Source organism: Megalobrama amblycephala, linkage group LG16 (assembly GCF_018812025.1).
Source record: "Megalobrama amblycephala isolate DHTTF-2021 linkage group LG16, ASM1881202v1, whole genome shotgun sequence".
Lineage (NCBI taxonomy): Eukaryota > Metazoa > Chordata > Actinopteri > Cypriniformes > Xenocyprididae > Megalobrama > Megalobrama amblycephala.
Window position 1 is genome coordinate 36,883,751 of NC_063059.1, and position 17,316 is coordinate 36,901,066.

The window sequence follows — 17,316 nt, forward strand, 5'->3', positions numbered from 1 at the left end:
TCCTCTGACCTGCATGAACTTCAGGTGTTTATTCAGTTGTATTCAGAAACTAAACTTCTTACCTCACAGTAAAAGATTTAGCTTGTGTTCAAGTTGGTCATGTGAATTCTCTGACCAACAGAAAGCTGCTGATTTGAAAGTGACTTCTGTGTGTGATGTGCTTCATTCATCTCTACACTATTCACAACTGACCTGTTTTTGCACATGAAATGTATCATTTTGACCGCACCTTTACTGCTGTAAAAGAAATATCACATATTGTGCTGTTGATCTAAACATCTGAATTCTGTTAATTTATTGTTTTGGTTACATTTGTTTCATATCTTTAATTTGACTTTATATCTTAACAAGAAGGCTTTTCAATTAAAGAATGTTCAAGAATATAAAGAAAATAAACATACTATAAATACATAAATCTAAGAGCAATACTTCTGCTACTCCCCAAAACACAGAACATCATCTCTACAAATCGTGAGATTTCAAACCAACATTCTTTGAACAAACTGAAAACAGCTTTATTTGAACAATAAAATAACATTTGCATTATCAGAATCTCATTTATTTGAGCAGCTGCACAGAAGCGAACTGAGACCTGATTCTTGAGGTTTCTCTCCACTATGTGTTCGCATGTGTTTGTTTAAGTGGCTTTTTTGTGTGAAACTCCTTCCACACTTTGAGCAGCTGAACGGTTTTTCATCACTATGAATCCTCTGGTGCAGCTTCAAATGGCTCACTGCTATAAAGCTCTTCCCACGCTCGAAACACATGATCCCACACAACATCATGTACTTTTTGGTGCTGTTTCAGAGAGTCCATGCGTGAGAAACACTTTCCACACAAAGGACACTTATGGCACTTCTCATGCTCATTCATATGAATTGTCAGGTGTTTTTTTAGATTTGGCATTGAGGTGAAATTTTTCCCACACCGATCATAATTAAATGCTTTTTCTCCAGAGTGATGACGCATATGATAAGTGAGTCCTGATGACTGTATGAAGCTCCTCCCACACTGACGGCACGTGTGCGGCTTCTTTCCAATGTGAATTATTTCATGCGACACAAGGTCGTTTTTACCTTTGAAACTCAGTCCACACTGAGCGCATGTGAACGGTCTTTCTGTAGTGTGAGTTTTCTGATGCTTTCGCAGATATTCAGACGTGTTGAAGGTCTTGCCGCAGTCCACAAAAGCATGAGATTTCACTGAAGAATGGATCTTCTGGTGCTTCTTGCAGTTGGCCAGCTGTGAAAAACTCTTTCCACACACAGGACAGAGATGAGGCCTTTCTTGCTCTTCCATTTCATCTAAAATAAACATAGTTGTTAGTATTAGTTTTAAGTTTAAATTAAAGTGAATCCTTATTTAAAGCGGTCATGAACTGCGTTGTTTTATTGTGTTATAATTTTCCCTGTGGTGCTCTTATACTGTTAGTATGATTTTTACATTAAAAATGGTCATAATTTAGAAATAAAACGCATTTTTCCTACCCTGATTTTAGCCCTCTGATTTGAACGCTCTGTTTTAAGGGGCGTGTCTGCTGTGAGACTGCAGTGTAAACGCCCACTGCTGTGATTGGCTAACATTTTTGCATATGAAATAGCTAAGTATTACATGTTTAACTCTCTCGAAAACTTTTAGCATGTTTTTACCATTACAGCTCTCAAGGTTAACTAATTGTGTAAAGTGTTGATTATATTTAGATTGTGGCATGAAAGGTTGCAGTGATCACAGACATGTTGTTGAGTGCATGAAAGCAGTGATCTCATCATTGCAACTCCATTTCTGCACAGTAATGAATGCTTTCATAACTAACAGTGCAAACACAATGTAAATAAGAGATTCGTTGATTATTGCGGGAAATTTGGCGCAAATCCAGAACTCAGTCACTGATAAACTCGTGCTGTTTAATTGACAGCTCCAGAGATTGCAAAGGGAGCATTTATTGATCGCTTTCTATTTATAATTTAATCACAGTTTAAATAACAGATACTTTCATCCTACCAGAGAAAAAATGTAATGTTGACCGTTTAGTCATCATAACTGGTTTGATTTACTGACACCTCATCCAAAGTTTCAATGGTGAAGTGTTGATTTTCTTCTGCAGAGGCGGTCTTTCAGCTATTAGTCACATTCCAGGACGAGTCGTTCGCTGGGCTTGGTAACATTAAAAGATGTTTATAGACTAAAAAGAATGTTTTCATTTCTTACAGGATATTCTCATATGATGATCTGTTATATGTCATAAGCTCAAGGAAAAGTTGATTTTTCAGTTCATGACCCCTTTAATTGTAAAAAGCAACAGAGGTCAAGTATCTGTTCACAACTCATGCTACTATGATCTCAGCTTTGATTACTACAGCCACCAAATCTGGTGAACTGATGCTCTGTTACTTCAGTGTTTCTCAGCAGTCAATAATGAAGAATCAAGAAAGAACACAAACCTCTTCGCTCCTCAGGATCCTCATGTCTCTTGCTGCGTGATTTTGGATAATTCATGTCCTCGATCTCCTCTTCAAACTTTTATGTATTTCACACAGATTTCAGTTGTCACAAATATATTCCCAACATCTACAGGTGAACTGTTTTTGTTGGAGTCTTTAGCTTCACTGCAGGTGTGGAAAAAAGGCACCAGATCTGGCATAAGTATTTTTGTAAGGTTATATATAGTAGTCTTTTTTGGATAAATGCATCTGCTAAATGAATAAATGTAAAACAATCATTCAACAAAGCAAAAAAATGTTACAATATAAACTGCATATACTCAATCCAGTTGTAAATATATCAAAATAGTTTAAAATCATTAGATAATAATAAAGATAATTAAAAGATATAGATAAAGAATAACAAAAGCACAATCTGAATGTAAACCGCGGTCAGAGGAATATTGTTCTTCGGGAACATATGCAATTTCTTGAGTTAATCTGGTTGTTAAACAGCACATTCTGTAAAGCATTTGGGTTGACACGTATGCGGTTGCTGTAAGACAAAACTTTTGGGAAAATGAAATATGTGTGTGACTTTAAATTCACTACATGTAGAGAAAATATATCACTCCGCCCACAACTACTCTCTTTCATAGCCATGTGTAGTTTGTGTAAATTAGAATGGTTTGATCTATACGTTTGAGGAGCAAATGTTTTTGTTGTTAAATTTAAAAAGCCTTTAATAACACAAAATATATAGTTATATAAATATATATAGTTCACAAATCGGATATGACAGTCTTGAGTGTTAATAATGAGGGATTTTTTTTCCTGAAATGTGGTGTCAAATATGCTTTGGAATGTAGTAAAGAAAAATGAAAAAGAAAATAACATGATAACATAAAAATAACATGTAGTGTCCTGCAAACTGCATCTTATTTAGTGAATCACTCTGCATGAGTAGAAGTAGCCTACCAGATCTCACCAGACTGTAGTTCACAAAAATGGCCACCAGATGGAGCCAAACTTCGACTTTTCAAGATCTACCACAGCATAAAAGTAAAATAACTATTTTCAAAAAAATTTGCGGGCTGAGTTATCTGTTTTTAACAAACAATTTACATAGTAGGCTATAGCGGTTTAGAGAACAGATAGATGTAATCGATCATTTCATTTGACACAAATACACATCAAGAGTAGCAATGGTCAAGTCGTTTTTGAGGAAATCTCTCTCTCTCTCTCTCTCTCTCTCTCTCTCTCTCTCTCTCTCTCTCTCTCTCTCTCTGGACTCAGGAGTCTCGAGCTCTTTCACGCGACAGAGCATCACATGAATTCACCTGAAATCTTTCAGCGACTCTTTTTGTTGATTCTGCTATTTAATCTTGATATACACATTACATCTCACTGAATGTTCTCATTGTGTCAGTGTGTGAGAGATCAGGAAGAACAGAAAGATCGGAGGAGTTTTACTACAATGAAACGAATATTGATCCTGATGCTGCTCGCGCTCGGACTGTCCTGCGTGCGCGCTCACAGAGGTAAGACAACATCCTACATCAACATATCTTCATATAGAAATAAATGAGACATGATGCATTGATGAGTACGTGAGTTTTTGGGACACAATAGTTCTTTTCAGTTTTCCTCTGTCAGGGTAAGTGTCATATGACAAAGTTTGAGAGTTTTGATTTGAGAGAGTGAGTGTGAGAGTAAAAATATATTAGCTAGAGGCTAGATTTTTTTTTAAAATATGCAAAATAATGATGATAAACTATTGTATTAGTTTCAATTAATTCAATATTCTCCAACAATTCTGCTGAAATATTACGAGAATAGTAAGTAAATCATATTTTAAAAGGGTTTAGATTTAGATAACGTGATTGCCTTTGTGTATGTTAAAATAAAAATAAAAAATTGGTTTATAGTGTCGGCACACAAAACTGCCTGAAGATATTAAGCTTACAATAATTTATCAATGCTTCTCTCTCATGTTCTCTTATATTGTTGTTCTGCCATGTCCTGTGATCCATGTTCATGTCCTTCTCTTCCCATTTTCAGTGTTTATCCATCCTGTGTTTCAACTTTGCTTGTTTGTGTATTTCGTGATTCAGTTGACTAGACAGACTCCTCAGGCTGTTTTCCCTGTCACAGGAATAAACAAATCTCCATTCCTCTCTTATACAGACACAGACAAACAAAAAGTGTATGTCAAAAATGTATACAGTGGTTAATTTGGCCTGGAATGATCTGAAACATCTGGAAATCACAAAATAAATCTGTTGTCAGTATATCGGATCAGCAAATGCCATATAGATTGGCATTGGTAGTTAGACACTTTTGCCTTGTGTTTGCAGTTACTGTGACACACACACACACACACACACACACACACACACACACACACACACACACACACGATGGGCAGTTGCTGAATTCTCAGGTAAGTCTATTGCGTTACGTTTCCAAGCAACAAAGGGCAATGCATTATTAAGAAGAGAAAGAAACCTACACAGACCCTGGGTTTTCAAATCAATGATATTATGGACTTCTTTCTCTTCAGTTTATATATAAAATAAAGCTCAAACTCAAGGGTTCAGGTCCAGTGTGATATAAATATAGTATATGCTGGAAATATATGTCTTTTCACTGTGTTTTTATTGTTTATCCATGGATCTTTACTGGCAGAAACTAATTTAAAACAGGGTTGCACAATGATTTTATTGATTTTAATGTATCAGCAACAGCACACTCCTACCTTTTTTACATTTAAACTGCCTTTACCATCATCAAGTGCTTACTTAGTCTTTAATAAAACTACTAACTTAGTAACACTGGTAAATGTAAATGGTAAATAATCTTTCAAATCTCAAAATCATCTTTCATATACTACATTATAATGTTGTGATCCCCAAAGTTAGTTTAAAACTATCAGTGAATCCTTAATTTTAAACAATGATGATGTTAGATATTGTTTCAATCAAAATGTTGCTAATATTTGTTATTAGTTATATTATTCTACTATTTATTTTTTCAATATCTTCAAATAATGATCAATGTTGACATGTAGCATTCACTTTTAAAAATTGCATAGATATTTAAAGGTTAAATATGTAATTTCTGTGACTCTAATGTCACCAAACGGAATTGCAAAAACAATTACAAAATAGAAAGTATTTTAAAGGTGCCCTAGAACCAGTTTTTACAAGATGTAATATAAGTCTAAGGTGTCCCCTGAATGTGTCTGTGAAGTTTCAGCTGAAAATACCCCATAGATTTTTTGTAATTAATTTTTTTAACTGCCTATTTAGGGGCATCATTACCTATGCACCAATTCAGGCAGCGGCCCCTTTAAATCACGCGCTCCCTGACCCCCGAGCTCTCGACTATAATACAGTGCATTTACAAAGTTCACACAGCTAATATAACCCTCAAATGTATCTTTACAAGATGTTCATCATGCATACTGCATGTATGCGTCGGATCATGGGAGTATAGTATTTATTTGGATGTTTACATTTGATTCTGTGTGAGTTTGAGGCTATGCTCCATGGCTAAAGCTAACATTACCCACTTTGGAGAGATTTATAAAGAATGAAGATGTGTTTATGAATTATACAGACTGCAAGTGTTTAAAAATTAAATTAGCGACGGCTCTGGTCTCCGTGAATACAGTAAGAAACGATGGTAACTTTAACCACATTTAACAGTACATTAGCAACATGCTAACGAAACATTTAGAAAGACAATTTACAAATATCACTAAAAATATCATGTAATCATGGATCATGTCAGTTATTATCGCTCCATCTGCTATTTTTCGCTATTGTCCTTGCTTGCTTACCTAGTCTGATGATTCAGCTGTGCACATCCAGACGTTAATACTGGCTGCCCTTGTCTAATGCCTTGAACATGGGCTGGCATATGCAAATATTGGTGGTGTACATATTAATGATCCCGACTGTTACATAACAGTCGGTGTTATGTTGAGATTCGCCTGTTCTTCTGAGGTCTTTTAAACAAATGAGATTTACACAAGAAGGAAGAAACAATGGTGTTTGAGACTCACTGTATGTCATTTCCATGTACTGAACTCTTGTTATTCAACTATGCCAAGGTAAACTCAATTTTTGATTCTAGGGCACCTTTAACATGACCTTAGATTGGAACTGGTTCTTTGTAAGATAGCGGTGCTGAAGAGTCTGGAACTTGAATCAGAATGGTTGAACCAACCTTGTTAGGCTCTTGGGTTTTGATTTGCTGAAGCAGCACTCACATGCATTTGATTAATGTGCCGAGGGTCTAAACCTGTGTGGGTTCTGACAGCCCTATGATTGATCGTTACCCATGTATCATATATAATCATTAGTGGAGCGAATGTGTCATTATCATCATCATCAGACAATAGAAGCTTCATGTTCCTCCTCTCTTAAATGTGTGTGTGTGTGTGTGTGTGTTTGGCCACTCATGGGAGGCTTGCACCATATGTTCTTCACTCATTTCTCCTTTAACTTTGTGTTGATGAATGCACAGCTCTCATGCAGGAGGTGCAGTGTGTGTTTTAGAGTTTATGAACTCTTACATCAGGTCTATGTAAGTCTTACAGCAGTATTGCAGAGCGTTCATCGTGTTCCTCGATCCAGGGGCTGCTGGGATTCTAAGAGTGGACAGGATGGAGAAAAAGAAGAAAGAAAGAAATATCAAGTTAAATATTATTTATTTCAAAAATGATTATGAAACCAGTACATTACATTAACTCCCAAAATAAAGTCAAAACAAAAGTTTTTTTAGTTTTTAAAATCAAGTAAAAGTTTTTTTTTTTTTTAATTTATTGCAAAGTAATCAATTTTAATGATTTGGAAATAATATTTTCATTTAAAAATATGCACACATTCACTCTTAATCGTATGCTAATATGCCAAAAATGTCTTCGTTTATGATTCTTGTCTCGTCACATTAAGTTAATATTTACATAAATCAGGTAAATGATATACTTTTAATTAAAAACAGCAAAATTTGACCAAAACAGTTGTATCATTTCAGTCTGTCATAAAATAGTTGTCAAATATTAAATGTTTGGCTTCTTGCATTGCACTCTTTCTCTGTTAAAGGGATAGTTCACCCAAAAATGTACTGAAGTTGTTCCAAACCTGTAACAATTTCTTTCTTCTGCTGAAGACAAAAGAAGATATTTTGAAGAATGTCAGTAACAATTGATGGGTCCCATTGACCTCCATAATATGGAGAAAAAAAAAAAAAAAAAAAAAAAAAAAACTGTGGAAGTCAGTGGGGACCAGAAACTGTTTGGTTACCCGTATTCTTCAAAATACCTTCAGCAGAAGAAAGAAATTCATACAGGTTTGAAACAACTTGAGTAAATGATGACAGAATTTACATTTCTGGGAGAACTATCCCTTTAAAATTAACATTTAAAATACCACCGTGATGGAATTCATGCTCTGCTTCTGTGAACAGTAAAGCCCCACCTTCTTTGATTTGATTGGCCATCTCAAACATTTTCACATTTACAAGTGCTGTTAGACATCAAAATTCTGTCATCATTTACTCACCCTCAAGATGTTCCAAACCCATATGAATTTCTTCTGCTGAACACAAAAGATGATATTCTGAAAATTTTTGGTAACCAAACATTTGTTGGACCTCACTGACTTCTGTAGCATTTTTTTTCCCTTATACTCTGGAAGTCAATGTGGTCCATCAACTGTTTGGTTACCCATATTCTTCAAAATATCTTCTTTTATGAAAATTCAAATTCAAATTTATGCATGTTTGGCACAACTTGAGGGTGAGTAAATGATGAAGAAATTTTTATTTTTGGGAGAACTATCCCTTTAACTAGTAGCGGTGTGACGATAAACTGATACATGATTCACGAGAACGAGATGAGATGATATTTTAACACTATTTTTAAGAAATCTTCAATGAGAAAATATATGACTGGAAGTCACAAAATTTTGAAATGTTTTAACTTATCATCTTGTAATGAATATTACTTCAGTTCTACTTTGAGTATGAATTATTATATGCAGTACAAAACAGAACAATATAATGCAATCACTGGTTTTGCCACAAACTCAACTCAGTCATGCTGATATCGCGAGAGAGCTTTTCATCTTGACGAGAAATATTGTCATGTTTTAATATCGCGAGATCTCATCACATCCCTATTAATAGTGCTGGTTTTGAAATCCTAACAACATACAGAGCAGTTCGTAATGGAGTGCAGCAGGACAATTTGCCCAAATCTGATTGTTGGAGAGGATGTTCTGTATGCTATTGAAATTTATTGGAAACTTTTTTCCATTGCAGATTCTCCATGAGACTAACAAAATCACTCAATCCCACTGTTGTCAGCATGGCATATGTGTGTGTCCAGAGAGTCTGCTGAACTCTATGGTGTCTCATCAAGTTCAGCTTAGTTCATTAGTGCAGCCCTAATGGAACCATCTGAGAGTTTAGAGTCACTTAATCAGACGCCTTCACATTGTGTGATCAGAGAGACTACATTTTGTCAGCACTGGCCCTGCATGCAATCCAACCGAAGATGGCATGATCCTCAATAAGACAAATGAGATAAACTGGTTTTGGAGCAGACATGAAAACCCTCAGGAAGTCATCTTGCATCTTTCATCCTCTGCCTTATTTCTGCTGGTATCTAGTAAACAAGTACATACTTCTTTTTTATTTCTCGTACACACAAACACAATTACACTTTTATACGCACATAGAATTGTCACACAACCTCAGTCCAATCAAATTTGCACAGAACAGCACAACATTTTCATAATTCACTAAAAATTATTAGATTTTATTTGTATATTTCCTGTAACATAGTTCTGTAATTCCTTCCATGATCTGGACTCATTCTCATCCAAAGAGAGATGAGATGAAAGGAACCATTTTGGCACTAAGTGCAGAAGATTGTAAAGGAGCCATTCTGGCTCTGCGCTCACACAGCACCTTTGTATTACAGACACAAGCTGCAGGGAACCAGTCGCACTCCTTCAATGCCAACCGCACTGCTGCTTGGGAAAATGGTGATTATCATGAGCGCTGCAGTTGGGATTGAAGCCACGAGCTTCGTTAACTAGTACTAATGCTAACGGGCCTCATACTGAGAAAAACTTAAGCCAGAAATATGTTTTTGAGAAATATCTCATAAAGCAGACCCTTATGTTGCAAAAATAAAAGACAAAGAAGCAACTTTCCACAGTGAGCAAATGGCTATATTGTCTATGCAGGGTCCATACTATTTTTTTAGGGCTGGGCGTTGTTATAGATTTCTGAGTTTAATTCTAAATATCCATATTTAACAAGTTTATAAAGTAAAATATCTAGCTTCCACCAGACCGCCTTCCATATTCAACTTGGGAAGAAAGTGTAAACTGACATCGTGTCAGTTAAGCTTGTTCTGTAAGTTGAATAGGGAAGGCGTAGGACATAGTTTTGAACTGCGAGAGGCGTTACACTTTCTTCATAACTTGAATACAGAAGGCAGTCTGGCGGAAGCTATAGATGTTTTACTTCATAACTTGTTAAATATGGATATTTTTCTTAAACAAACGCTTCGCTTCAGAAGGCCTTTATTAACCCCCCTGATCTATGTGGAGTACGTTTATGATGGATGGATGCACTTTCTTGAGCTTCATACTTGTTGTTTCCCTCACTGCCATTATAAAGATGTGTCAGGATATTTATTAATATAACTATATAACAAATTCTTATATATTGCATTACAAAAGCTTTCTATTTCAGATAAATTCTGTCCTTTTGAACTTTCTATTCATCATAGAAACCCAAAAAAGTTGTACACAACTGTTTTCATCATTTATAACATATACATAAATCCACTCAATCAATTAAGATCATGAGTGATGCTGAATCAAATAGTCTCTAATAGTTTTTTGCTCATGAATGGGTGTTGTGCGCATAAAAACTGTATTCTGTAAAACAGGTTGCATCACTTCTGGTTCAGGTGTTTTGTAGGCTATGTCCTTTGTTAAATATAGAGCCATTTTACTCAAGATAATACCAAAGGAGAAAGCAAAGATGAGCATAACCAATGTCCATCGCATATCCATTCTTCTTCTCACTAACATTTAGATATTTAAATCAAATAAAATGGCAATTGTAAAAAGAACTAGCTGGTAAGCTGATAATAAGCCTTAAAAGTCCATAGATATCGTCATCAATTCGTACTGCCGTTAACACTTTCGCCAACAAGCGGATGCAATGATTTGTTCACGTAAAGTTCGGTATAAAGCCTTATATTTTTGATTCACAAAAAGTACCGGTTCATAAGAGTAATTTTTCCATTAATTGAATAACTGTGGTGGCACTGAACTGTACGGTATGGCTTTACCATTATTTCATGGTACACAGCCTTTTTTATATTATTATATTCAATCCAAATGACAGATTTGGTAAAATATGACTTTTGCCATGGGGCTGTAGATTCAGCAGCGTTGATTCACTGGTTCTTGCAAGAAACACCAGCGTAGAAGATCGAGAGGATTTTATGAACCAATATTGAGATTGTTGAAATAAAGAAACCGATTTTACCAAATACAATGGCATTTGTAGGAAGAGATGAAAAATGAGAGAAAGTGAGAGCATACATTTGGGTGGGAGATTGGACACTCGGGATGCAGGAAAACCCATAACAGCTGCCAGCGGATTAAAACAGCTTTAAAACAGATTAACACTTTATTTCCTCTGTTGTGTATGTGTGAGAGAGAGAAGAAAATCAGACTTTTTGCAAGCTCTTTGATTGACCCAGAATGAGAATCTATTACTGTTGATTTAGTGCATTTATAGTGGCAAAGTTATTAGTCTTCTTAACACATATGTTTTCCTCCGCAGGATATATAGGAGGTGAAATGCTGTGTAATAAAAGTCCTACATGTTTTCCACGTCTTTCAAAAAGAAGTCGATTTTTAGTGATTTGGCCTCCATTCAGTCTCACACTTTTCATTTCCCTCATCTTTCTTTCTGTCCTGCATTCTGTACCTCTCTCTCCTGTGCTCCTCTCAGCTTTAGTTGGTCTCTCTGGGACATACAACAAGTAAATGATATGGCCCTGACCTTTAGAGGGCATGCTTTATTTCTTAAGAAGAAAAATTGAGGATGGAGAGAAGAAGGTGAGAGAATATCAGGTGCACATGTGGGTTGACCTTTTCAAAGTGTAATTCACAAGAGACTGTAAATTACAAATGATTGTATGTTTTCATTGACCCTGTTTCTGTGACTATTGTATTCGGTGCTCAGTTGATTAGAAATCAAACAGTTATAGCTTGTGTGTGGTCTTAAAGATCATAATTAATCCACATAATTCATTGTACAACATAAAAAATGAATGGTTGCTGTAAGCTTCGGCTCATTTTTTAAATGGATGGTTGTAAAAATCAATGACCAATGATTTAATACTATACTTCAGACTTCAATATGGGCTCTGCCTCAATTATAGCGTTTCATTGCCTCACATATGCATTTACCTTGAACATGAAAAGAACGGCTACATTCAAAGACAGATGGACTAAGGAACAATCCATAAAGTTTTAACCCCTTCTTAAACAGGGTGATGTCATGGATAACCATAACAAAAGCCATGTTGTGTTCATGGATAAATCATAAAAAACACACAATAGCATGTGAAGAGGATGTTAATGAAATGTAAAAATTGACACTGACAAAAAGTTTCAGAGATTCTGGTCTTTCAGTGAATTGAAGGGACTGCTGAGTGTTCGAGTGATGTTCAGGTCAATATGAATTGATTGAACAGTATTCTGAGAATGGCATTTAAGTACAAAGTTTAGACTTGTTTCAAAATAGATTCACAATGGTTCATTTTAGGCGTCAATCAAAGCTCATTTCTTTCTCTCTTTTTCTTCTCTTAGTGAATAAGCACAAGCCGTGGATCGAGACGTCGTACCATGGCGTCATCACTGAAAACACAGATGTGGTTCAGCTGGATCCTCCTTTAGTGGCTCTGGACAAAGATGCACCAGTTCCATATGCAGGTAAAGCAAGAAATGAGAGCTTTATAGGCTACTGGGTTTGTAGTACAGTGCTGCACACATATTTCCTGAAGCCATCTCAGTTGATGAGCGTGTGTGCGTGTGTGTGTGTGTGTGTGTGTGTGTGTGTGTGTGTGTGTGTGCTCCATCTGTTCTTTCTGATTATTAGATGCTTTATGCTTTTCCAGATCCCCCGCTGGTTGCCAGATCGCACTGCCAGTGTATCAGATACTCCAACCGAACTGTATTTCTCTGATACGCTTAAACTGATTCACTGCCTGAGGACACACACACACACACACACACACACACACACACACACACACACACACACACTCTATAGGTGTACAAACTGTACATTCTCTCCCCCTACACTACCCTTACTCCTAATCCATCCATCCATCCATCCATCCATCCATCCATTCATTCATTAACTATTCATCTGTCTATCCATTCATCATCCATCCATCCATCCATCCATCAACTATTCATCTGACTATTTATCTATCCATCCATCCATCCATCCATCCATCCATCCGTCTATCCGTCTATCCATTATCCATCCATCCAGCCAGCATCTGTCTATCCATTTATCATCTATTCATCTGACTATTTATCTATCCATCTACCTATCATCCATCTATCCATCCATCCATCCATCCATCCATCAACTATTCATCCATTCATCCATACATCTGCCTATTCATCCATCAATCTGTCTATCCATCCATCATCTATTCATCTATCCATCCATTCAGCCATTTGTCTATCCATCTATCATCTATTCATCCATCCGTCAATACATCCATCCATCATTCATCCATCCATCCATTCAGCCATCTATCCATCCACCCATCCATCCATCAACTATTCATCCATCCATCCATTCATCAACTATTTATCCATCCATCCTTACATACATACATGTCAATCCATCATCCATCCATCCATCATCTATTCATCTGACTATTTATTTATCTATCCATCCATCCATACATCCGTCTATCCATCATCCATCCATCCATCCATCCATCCATCCATCCATCCATCCATCCATCCATCATCTATTCATCTGACTATTTATTTATCTATCCATCCATCCATACATCCGTCTATCCATCATCCATCCATCCATCCATCCATCCATCATCTATTCATCTGACTATTTATCTATCCATCCATCCATCCATCCATCCATCAATCCATCCATCTATTCATCTGACTATTTACCTATCCATCCATCCATCCATCCATCCATCAACTATTCATCTGACTATTTATCTATCCATCCATCCATACATCCGTCTATCCATCATCCATCCATCCATCCATCATCTATTCATCTGACTATTTATCTATCCATCCATCCATCCATCCATCCATCTATTCATCTGACTATTTACCTATCCATCCATCCATCCATCCATCAACTATTCATCTGACTATTTATCTATCCATCCATCCATACATCTGTCTATCCATCATCCATCCATCCATCCATCCATCATCTATTCATCTGACTATTTATCTATCCATCCATCCATCCATCCATCCATCAACTATTCATCTGACTATTTATCTACCCATCCATACATACATACATACATACATACATCCGTCTATCCATCATCCATCCATCCATCCATCATCTATTCATCTGACTATTTATCAGTCCATCCACCCATCCATCCATCCATCCATCCATCAACTATTCATCCATTCATCCATACATCTGTCTATCCATCCATCAATCTGTCTATCCATCATCCATCCATCCATCCATCCATCTATTCATCTGACTATTTATCAATCCATCCACCCATCCATCAACTATTCATCCATTCATCCATACATCTGTCTATCCATCCATCTATCCATCTATCCATCCATCTATCCATCCATCCATCCATCCATCCATCAATCAACTATTCATCCATTCATCCATACATCTGTCTATTCATCCATCCATCCATCCATCCATCAACTATTCATCCATTCATCCATACATCTGTCTGTCCATCAATCCATCCATCCATCCAGCATCTGTCTATCCATTTATCATCTATTCATCTAACTATGTATCTATCCATCCACCCATCCATCCGTCTATCCATCCATCTATTCATCCATCCATCAACTATTCATCCATTCATCCAAACATCTGCCTATCCATCCATCAATCCGTCTATCCATCCATCCATTCAGCCATTTGTCTATCCATCCATCATCTATTCATCCATCTGTCAATACATCCATCCATCATCTATTCATCCATCCATCCATTCAGCCATCTGTCTATCCATCTATCATCTATTCATATATTCATTCATCCATTTGTCAATACTTCTATCCATCCATCCATCCATCCATCCATCTCATCTCATCTCAGTTCTGAATGGTGCACAACCCTGCAGTTTCAGACTGGAATCAATATAAACCATGAATTCTAAAGCATCACAAAGCATTTTAATAAGATTCGGGTGGAATTAATTTTAAAATAACAATTAGCATAGCTCAAAAAGGGAGTCTTTCTTTTTACTCTGCCTCCAGCTCTTACTCTTTCGGTTTTTCCTTCTCTGATGATTTAGTGCCACTGGCGCATTTCATTTTCTCTCCATAAAATACTATCAGATTTAACAGTCTCTTCACTTTCTTATTCCTCTTAAATAAATGAGTTCTTTTGGGAGTGTTAGTGGAGGTTTAACTGGCAGAATTCTAGTCAGACAGCTGCTGGTAAAAGAGACCTAACCCTTAAGAAAGATGGTGAGACACACACACATGTTTTATGGTGGCTTTCCTTAGATATAATGATTTTTATACTGTACAAACTATACATTCTATCCTCTAACCCTAAGCCTACACTGATCACTAAAAACTCTTTTCTTTTCCTCATGGGTGCCAAAAAAAGTCCCCTCAAGGTTAAAAAATTACTGGTATTACTATCTTTGTGGGGACAGTTTCTCCCCATGATGCAGGGTTTACAAGGACCACACAAATGCACAAATTTATTGAATTTCTTGTGATATACAACCAAGATGCAATCAAAATGCCACCATGACCTTTATCTATGTACAAATAATCTATACATTACATATGACTCTTGGTGCATTTTAATATTATAGAAAATAATAGGTGTAAAACATCACCCAACACTGCTTTGACCTATGTGTGCATACGATTTTGTAGACATACAACCCCCACAGCCTGACTGAAATGTTAAAAGATACATGTAGCATTGATTTTAATGACATCAAGATCAATTTTGTCTCCAAGAACATCCCTCCAAGACTCTGTGTTTCACTGTGATTCGCTCTTTGCATGGGTAAAAAATGATCTTGCACTGGGTTTTCAGAACATTGCTAGACTCCATAATAATAATAATAATAATAATAATAATAACAATAATAATAAAAAACACATGCATATTTCACTAATGAAGTGACATGTATGTATGTATCTCCAGCCTCAGTGAAGACAGAGCAGAACTGATATTAAAGCTCTGATGTTCATGTCGTCTTAAAATGCCTGTCTTGTCCGTACCTGTTCCTTTCATGTGATTTACTGCCACATGTGACCTTTTCTCAAACATCCCTGACTGTATTCTGACAAGGAAATTAATTAACTAGTGTACACAACACTTTCTCTTGAGAAAGCTGGAAAGGGGAAGGAAAAAAAAAAATTAGATAACAGAAAGGTTCTAGGTTATAGAAAGCAAGATTAAGCCACCAAAAACAACAAAATAATTCTGTTGTTACAGGGAAAAAATATTTATATTATATAATTATACAATATATTTTTGATTATCACATTAAAATAAAATATAAAATGTAAAGAAAAAATGTTTCATTGTTTTAACTTTCTTCATGTATATTCATAATATTTATAAATAAATAATATTTAATATATATTTATGAATAATGTAATTTTATATTAATTATTTATAAACATTAGCAATTTTATTTACTCACATTTTAAATTTTTTATTAATAATTACATTTTATTAGTATGGATGGATGGACGGATGACAGTTGAATGGGTGATTGATGGATGGAACAACAGTTGGATGGATGGATGGATGGATGGATGGATGGATGGATGGATGGATGGATGGATGGATGGATGGATGGATGGATGGATGGATGGATGGAATGACAGTTGAATGGGTGATTGATGGATGGAATGACAGTTGGTTGGATGGATGGATGGATGGATGGATGGATGGATGGATGGATGGATGGATGGATGGATGGATGGATGGATGGAATGACAGTTGAATGGGTGATTGATGGATGGAATGATGGATGGTTGGATGGATGGATGGATGGATGGATGGATAGATGGATGGATGGAATGACAGTTGAATGGGTGATTGATGGATGGAATGACGGATGGATGGATGGATGGATGGATGGATTTACAGTATGACAGTTGAATGGGTGATTGATGGATGGAATGACGGATGGATGGATGGATGATTGGATGGATGGATGGATGGAATGACAGTTGAATGGGTGATTGATGGATGGAATGACAGATGGATGGATGGATGGATGGATGGATGGATGGATGGATTTATGACAGTTGGATGGATGGATGGATGGATGGATGGATGGAATGACAGTTGAATGGGTGATTGATGGATGGAATGACGGATGGATGGATGGATGGATGGATGGATTTACAGTATGACAGTTGAATGGGTGATTGATGGATGGAATGACGGATGGATGGATGGATGATTGGATGGATGGATGGATGGAATGACAGTTGAATGGGTGATTGATGGATGGAATGACAGATGGATGGATGTATGGATGATTGGATGGATGGATGGATTTATGACAGTTGGATGGATGGAT

General features: G+C 36.4%; 2 protein-coding genes across 5 annotated transcripts in view; one reads left to right on the top strand and one right to left on the bottom strand.

The window, feature by feature from the left end:
- LOC125249057 (oocyte zinc finger protein XlCOF15-like) overlaps positions 1 to 17,316 on the bottom strand; it is a 95,478-nt gene continuing 78,162 nt past the window's right edge. Inside the window, exons 3-6 of one of the 3 annotated variants that reach the window (XR_007180483.1) lie at positions 7,003 to 7,077; positions 4,387 to 4,565; positions 2,442 to 2,606; positions 1 to 1,304 (exon numbers count right to left, since the gene is read on the bottom strand). Coding sequence is in view for 2 of the 3 variants with exons in the window: in XM_048161250.1 (XP_048017207.1) it covers positions 700 to 1,304; positions 2,442 to 2,496 (660 nt within the window). In the remaining variant the exon portion in view is untranslated. The remainder of the gene's footprint in view (positions 1,305 to 2,441; positions 2,607 to 4,386; positions 4,566 to 7,002; positions 7,078 to 17,316) is intronic. The other 2 variants (XM_048161250.1, XM_048161249.1) reach the window with 2 other exon arrangements.
- The window catches only part of clstn2b (calsyntenin 2b), a 91,629-nt gene continuing 78,032 nt past the window's right edge, over positions 3,720 to 17,316 (top strand). For both annotated transcript variants that reach the window (XM_048161247.1, XM_048161248.1), the window contains exons 1-2: positions 3,720 to 3,961; positions 12,338 to 12,460. In XM_048161247.1, coding sequence (XP_048017204.1) covers positions 3,832 to 3,961; positions 12,338 to 12,460 — 253 coding nt within the window. In that variant the 5' untranslated portion in view covers positions 3,720 to 3,831. The remainder of the gene's footprint in view (positions 3,962 to 12,337; positions 12,461 to 17,316) is intronic.